This window comes from Spermophilus citellus (genome assembly GCF_964194105.1).
Source record: "Spermophilus citellus genome assembly, chromosome: 9".
Classification (NCBI taxonomy): Eukaryota; Metazoa; Chordata; class Mammalia; order Rodentia; family Sciuridae; genus Spermophilus; species Spermophilus citellus.
The window spans coordinates 125292494-125299648 of NC_138191.1; the positions used below are offsets into that span (position 1 = coordinate 125292494).

Genomic DNA, 7155 nt, shown 5'->3' on the forward strand with positions numbered 1-7155 from the left:
CCATGGGATAGAAGAGCCTACTCTTCGGCTCAGGCCATAGTCTCTTGCCAGGGTTCATGGTTGTTGCTGGAAAGGAGGTCCCCGGGGGCAGAGTAAGGCAGGCCCGGGACATCCCCGGCGGAGAAAGGAGGCGCCGAAAGTCGGGCAACCCGGGCAAGCCCGGCGTAATGAGGCGCTCCCCTCTCCTGCCGGAGGCGGGGCTGCCTTCCTTCCCCCTCCTCCCACCGAGGCCCCGCGGGAGCCCGGCGTCGCGGGGCAGGGTGGCGCGAGCAGGGCCTTCAGGGCCTACGCAGTGAACCCGGGGCCGGGGGTGAAGTTCTAGCTGCTGAGGGGTGAAGGTCTGAAGTGGGGCTCAAGTGTGGTAGGGGACCGGGACGAGGGAGGCTCTGTCCGTGTGTCGCCCCGGTGCTCTCGGATCTTTTGCCCTGGCCTCTGGCCTCCAGGGAGGTCAGTATCCACGTCCTTCCCCGCGTGTGCATCGCGGGTCCTTTCCCCGCAGCTGCCCTCGGGAGGCAGAGCTCGGGCTGGCGGGGCTCGGAGCCGGCGCGCACCGGCTCGGGGCCGGGTAAACACCCGGCGGGAGGGGCGCGGGCCGGGGCGGGGCGCCCCGGGCCCGCCGCGCGGGCGGGACAGCGGGTGCTGGGGGCGGGGGCAGGAAGCCAGCGCGGCCCGGGCCGGCCAGCGCGGCCCCGTGACGTCGCTTGGCTTCCAGGGATCTCTCCCCCGGCCCGCGGGTCCCCCCCTCCCGCCCTCCTCCCGCGCCTCGCTCGGCGCTGCGGCCGGCATTTCTGGTTTGCAGCTCGCTGGCTGGCTCCGCGGCCCCTGCCTCCTTCTCCTGCTCTCCTCCCTCTTTCCCTCTCGACCCTCTCTTTCCCTCCCGCTCCCTCTCCTCCCCGGTCTCTTCCCTCTGTCTTTCCGCTCTAGATCTAGCCCCCCCCCCCCGGTTTTCTCTTTCTCTCCTTCCTCTCCCCCCTCTGTCTCCCTCTTTCGCTTCCCCTGCCTCCCTTTCTCTCTGTCTCTGTTTTTCTCCGTCTCCCTCTCGGTTTCTCTCCCCCTCCCTCCCTCCGGGTTTCCTCCCCCCGCCCTCCCTCCTCCCCTGTTCCCCTCCCCCCTCCGCCCCTCGCAGCCCCGCGGCTTGCAGCTCCCCAGTCAGCCTCGCGGATCCAGCGCCGCCGCCCGCACCAGCCGCAGGACCGGCCCGCCCGGCTCCCCGGGTGCGCCCTCCTGGGTCCCGCGCCCTCCGGGCTCGCAGGGACACCCTCCTCCCTCCCGGCTCGCGGCCCCGCCCGGCCGGCCCCCGCCCAGCGCCCCAGAGCGCCGAGGATGTGAGTCCTGCTCTCCTCGGCCGGAGCAGCAGCCACTCGCGCGCGGAGCCCGAGCGCAGCGCAGCGCAGCTGCGGGCGCTCGTTGGGTCGCTCGCGCGGGCTGCGCGCTCTTGCCCTAGCGGTGTCCCCCAGCCTCTCGCCGGCGCCGCCGCCGCCGCAGCCCGCGGGCCGACCCCGGCCGGCCGTCCCCGGCCCCAGCGCCGCTGACCCTGTCCGCCGCGGGCGGGGACGCGGGCGGAGGAGGTGCCGCCGCGGAGCCCCCGGACGCGACCATGTCGGAGGTGCTGCCCTACGGCGACGAGAAGCTGAGCCCCTACGGCGACGGCGGCGACGTGGGCCAGATCTTCTCGTGCCGCCTGCAGGACACCAACAACTTCTTCGGCGCCGGGCAGAACAAGCGGCCGCCCAAGCTGGGCCAGATCGGCCGGAGCAAGCGGGGTGAGTCCTCAGTCCCTTCCCCGACACCTCCTTCCTTCTTCCGGCGCTGCGGCCTGGCGGAGGCTTGCAGGGGTCTCCCGAACACCACAGCCTGTTCGAACCGGATGGAATCCCCTCCCGCAGAATTGGGGGATCCCGCACTGCGGGTCGGGTTGGAGCAGACCAAGGGTAGGCGTCCCCCTCAGTTGGATCCCGAGTGGGGTCCACCGGGGGCGTGGCGGCCTTTAGCTGCGGCGGAGGCCGAAGGGTTATACCCGCTCCCCACCCGCGTCAAAGTTTGCTTTTTTATTTCTCACCCCCCTTCTTTTGCGCAGTGGAGTTGCAGCTGCGCTCGCTGTACTGTCCTGGGGGAGGGTCCCAGGGTCCCCCAAGGAACGGCGTGGGAAACCGCGTTGGGGAGGCTCCCACTCCTGCCGCGGTGGCTAGGGGCACTCGGGTCGCAGGGGCTTTCGTGTTAGTTGGTAAAGGGAGGTGGTGGGGAGTTGCCACGGCTCGGCGCTCGGCTCGAGAGCTGGAGAAACCCCAGAGAGTCTGAGACGCCGGGAGGTTCCGAGAGGAGCTCCAGAGACGCGGGGACAGGAGGTTGCCCGACGGCTGTCAGGAGAGACTGAGACGTAGGGTGGACGGGAGCGGGTACCCGGGAGAACGAGGTCGGCAGAGAGCCGGGGACAAAGCTCTAGGGGCAGCTGCAGCGGGAGAGCCCGGAGCCTGGGACGCAGGTCTCGGGAGGACAGGGAAGCAGTGTAACAATGAGCGTGAGCGGCACCCCTGACGTAGAGACCCCGAGATCTCCAGAGGCGACCGTCGCGCCGAGGGACTGAGAAAGGCTCGGCTAGGTCGAGATGGTGAGAGAGGCAGAGCCCCAGGCAGGCGGCGAAGGAAGACTGTCCTTTGCAGCCACCCGGAGAGTCAAGGGCGGGAGGCCGCCGGCCCAGGCCAGGACCGAACCCTCCGCCAGCTCTCTCGCGGTGGGAACCGGCCCTGGCGTCCCCTCCTGGCTCTTCCGCACCTCCTCACTCAGCCTTGGCCACGCGCTCTGCGCTGGGGACATCCGCTGGGGGCTCAGAGCCTCGGAGACCCGGGGCTCCCACTCCTCTCCCTTCTCTGCGAAGGAGCCTCCTTTCTCAATAAAATGCACCGGGTGGGGAAAGGACGCGGCCAGAGCGCTCGCTGGCTGCAGCCGACTGCTGCGTTCGCCACCTCTCGGCTTCCTTTTTTGCACCATTCAGCTGGCACCCAGCTTTCGGGGTAGCGCAGTTCAGAGCCTGGCTGTAAAGGGTCCCTAGGCAGCCTCCGAGGAGGAGGGGGCTGTCTCACCCGGCAGTGAGCCCTCCTCCCTCTCCCTCTCCCCCCTCCCCACTTGGCGGCACACGAAAGATCGAAGACCCCAGGCAGGGCCCAAGCGTGCTCACCTCTCTTTTCCCCCCATTTTTTGCAGTTGTTATTGAAGATGATAGGATTGATGACGTGCTGAAAAATATGACCGACAAGGCACCTCCCGGTGTCTAACTCCCCCAAAGACAATGAGTTAAGGGAAAGAATAAGAACCACGGCGGGAGCAGTTATTGGCAAAAAGCATGAAAAAGAGAAAGCACTTTGCAATTTATTACTAGCTTGCTACCCACGATGAAATCAACAACCTGTGTCTCCTGTCAGGCCGGGCTGGAGACAGATGAGGCGTGTGGAGGAGGAGGAGGAGGAGGAGGAGGAGGAGGAGGAGGAGGAGGAGAAGGCTCTGGGCTCCTCTGCAAAAATAAAAATAAAATACATAAAATTTAAAAAAATAAATTACTATATACACATATAAAGAAATAAAAAAGAAGTCTCAGTTGCAGCTATTTGTCAAAATTAATATCTATTTCTTTTTCTATACCGTGAATATTGCGCAATTATAGATCTGGATTTTGAACCACTTAACGAAGCGGCAACACCGGATGAGGTGTTGGTATTCTTCGCTGATTTGGCTGTTCCCAATGTTTACATTATTTAATCTTGCAAAAATGATTCTGTGCACTTGGATGTGAAATGCTGTCTAGTTTTATTTTTTTATGTTGTTAACTTTGGATGTACAAAAAAAATCAGAAAATGATATCTGTAGATACTGTTTTATTTTGGTCACCTTTTGAAGTTATCAGGAATGTGTTTAAAACAAGAAGATAACTTTTCTAAGGAATGATACATAGAAAGGATCCTTGTCTTATTTTAAAATGAATTGTAAAGCTTGTGTTTCTTTGTTGCTGCAAGCTATTTGCCCAAGTTAATGCAAATAGACACATTTTATATGTCAGAAAAAAAAAAAACAGGAAAAACAAAGAAAAAAATGCTTGAGCTTTTTCTAACCTCCCCGCTGCAGTCTGTTGTTTGAGCCGCCTGTTTTTTTCTCTAATATTGTGTCAGTTTATTCTCTCTAATGGACTGTAAAAAGAAAAAAAATGTAATCACAAGAGTGCCAAATATCTTGAAATGCCAAAAGGCATTTTGTTTCCTTCCTTTTCCCTGTGCTCTGAGTCCACATAAAGGAATGCTTGGAGTCTTCTGTTATTTATAGGGATTCTCTAAGGCACAGCAGCTGCCTGTTTTGCATGGTATTTGCAAAAATGCCTCTTGCGTGAGGAATCTTTTACCATTTTTTGTTTGCAACTTTGGACCTCAAGAGGTTTCCCCTCCCTTTCTTTCCTGGTTCCCTATTTTCTTAAATTGGATATTCTGTATGTTGCACCTTGAACCAGCACACAGGGCTATTTCTCCAATGTACAATAAAATTACCGTTCCTGTGTCTCTCTCCTCTCTTTCCTCCACTTTGGTTCTGAGGGACTTGCTGTCAATTTGCTGGTTGCAGACAGGAAGGAAGGGATGGTGGTTTTGGCTTGTGAGGCAAAAACACATTGTGTGTGGGGGGGTCCTCTGGGGGGTACTGTGGGTAGCCTCCTGTGGGAGGGAAGATGGGCTGAATGGGCAAGTCCTTACCCCAAGGGCAAGTTCACTCCATTTTGAATTTGCAGGCTGAATTCTCTGCTTCCCCGAGGCCTCTGCCATCCTTGGATGGTGAGGAGAGGATGGCTGGGAGGCTGGCAGGCAGGCAGCCTTGTTTAGAGTAGTGCTTAGAGGGTGACAGACTTTCATTCAGATCCCAGCTCTATGACAGGCTCTCAGATCTTCAAGTCTCAGTTGCCTAATCTGTCAAGTGGGGATAAGTCAGCACCAACTTCATAGGGTGGAGGGGAGCAGGAACGACAGTCAGCATGTGGGAGCATTCAGTGTTGGGTCAATCTATGTCCACTTAATGTGTCACTGAGGCCCACCTGTCCTCCAAGACCGGGCTGAGGATGAGCTTAGCTCTTTGTCTGCACCTTCACCTTCCAGAGCTCCTTGGTCCTTGCATGAGGATGAGCCCAGTCACCCCTTCCCGAGGCTTGTTCCAAAAACATCCCAGCCTCTCAGGGGTGGTTCACGGTGGTGGCTCAGGCCTCTGGAGCAAGAGGCTTTGGAAAGAAAGACCAGAAGATTTTCCTCCTGGGCTGTTTCACATCCAGAAACCCCAGTGCAGGGAGCTTTTAATGTGTTTGTTATAAAACTGTCAGCCGAGGAGTCACAACACAGCTCACAGTGCAGGAGCCTCAGTGTGACTCAGACATCAGGTAACAGTCCCCAGGAGGGGGTGAGAAGAAGGGGCTCCAGGGGCCCATGGGGGAGGGTGATGTCTCATCCCCCTTCTCAGGCAGTGGAGGCCCTGGCCTCAGCTTCCAGCCCAGGGTTCCTCTGGTTAAGAGGACACCGGGGGGAGCTGGAGCTGGCAGGCCAGCGGGGTGACTGGGAATGCCAGCTTGGTTTCCCCAGCCACATGACCCTCCTCTTGACCCTGGCTCTCTTCCCTGCTGACCCTGGGCACCTCCAATGCCTTGGAGTTGAGGGGCTTTAGGTACTAAGGAGCACACCGATCCTCTGCTCTTTCCCCCTAGAAGTCCCAGGGGTGCTGCCTGGAGAGTTAGGGGCCGGGCCCACCTTCAGTTTGGACATCGGTTGTCCAGCGGGGGCAGGAGCCACATGAGAAGATTCAAAAAACAGTTTCAGTCCATGCTCAAGTTGCTGTCCCTGACCACCTGATTCAAGCACAGTGCAATTACTGAGTTCCTTCCCACACCACGGCCCCAGCAACCCTGGAAACCCAGAGGGACTCACTGCCTTCAGCAGGTTAAAAAGTTGAGGCCCCAGAGGGGCTAAAAGGACCACACAGCCTCCACGGGAATTTTCCTATATATCAGGCTCCCAACAGCGGCATGGCGGCATGAAGAAGCACTATTATTACTCTGTTTATACAGTGGGAGGCAGGGCTCAGAAAGGGTAAGTAACTAGTGTGAGGTGACTCAGTAAGATGCAGAGGAAGAACTGGAACGCAGAGCCCATGTTTCAGGGTGGGGATGCAGAACCATCTGACCCCAAACCCAGGCTCAGACCCAGCTGCAACCATGTCCTTCAGCCCTTAGAGGTCCTTTTGTTGGTTGTTGTCTAGAAGCCCTGGCCATCTCTGTCACTCTGTACAACAGAGGAGTGTGTCGGGGTGGGCTGGGGTGGGGGCAAGTCTTGGATATGGTCAGTTATGCCTGGAGCTGCCCTCTGCTGGGAAGGGGGCAGCTCGGGAGCCCTGAGCCATGGCTGCGGGTCCATTTTAATAAGTGATATATTAAACGGGACCTGCTGGAGGCTGCCCTGACAGTGACCACAGGTCCTCTGTCTGGGAAGACAGAGTCTACCTTTCTCTGTGTCTCCATTCAGCCAAAGGGAATATAAATCTTTTAAACAGACTGTAACATCATGTGAACATTTGTTGGGAAGGCACTTTAGGGACTGGACAGATATCAAATTATACCAAGCACAGGACATATTTGAAGGATCTGAATAGGTAGCAGTAAATATGGAAAAGGCTATTAAAAGAGCAAGATAGGGGAGGGGATCTCTAAACACCCAAGCCTCGACCGGAGCACCCAGGGCTGTATGCTGGTAAGAAGCAAACGTCTCCCTGGATTCTGCTTCCATGGTCTGTCCAGGGTGCTGGCCTGAAGGAATATCAAGAAGAACTTTTAAGGTGGAAATGGACAAACTGAGTTTTAAAACAAAGAGACTTAAAAATGACAATTTTCTGCAGGCTGCAGACAAAGGAACGAGCATGGGGTGCCTCTTGGAGAGCAGGGCCTGGGCGAAGGCTCTGGTCTAGAGGAAGGGGACAGATGTTGAGGGGGCAGTGCCTGGATTTGGCTAATATAACTTGGATTTAAAACCTCTACCCTATACTTTCTAGTTGTGACTCTGGAGTATTTCTTAAGCTCTCGGGGTCTCTGTTTCTTCTACAAAATGGAGTTGATGATCCTCACGATGGGAGCAGCTTGTACCTCCT

The 7155-nt window shown here is 57.5% G+C and overlaps 1 protein-coding gene across 1 annotated transcript; it reads left to right on the forward strand.

The window, feature by feature from the left end:
* Positions 1–1597: 1597 nt before the first annotated feature.
* Positions 1598–4539, forward strand: CAMK2N1 (calcium/calmodulin dependent protein kinase II inhibitor 1; the record flags this gene model as incomplete). The annotated part of the gene is made up of 2 exons (XM_081306265.1): positions 1598–1763; positions 3202–4539. 2 exons carry the CDS (start codon positions 1598–1600, stop codon positions 3270–3272), a joined length of 237 nt encoding a protein of 78 aa, XP_081162391.1. The 3' UTR covers positions 3273–4539.
* Between the last annotated feature and the right edge of the window lie 2616 nt (positions 4540–7155).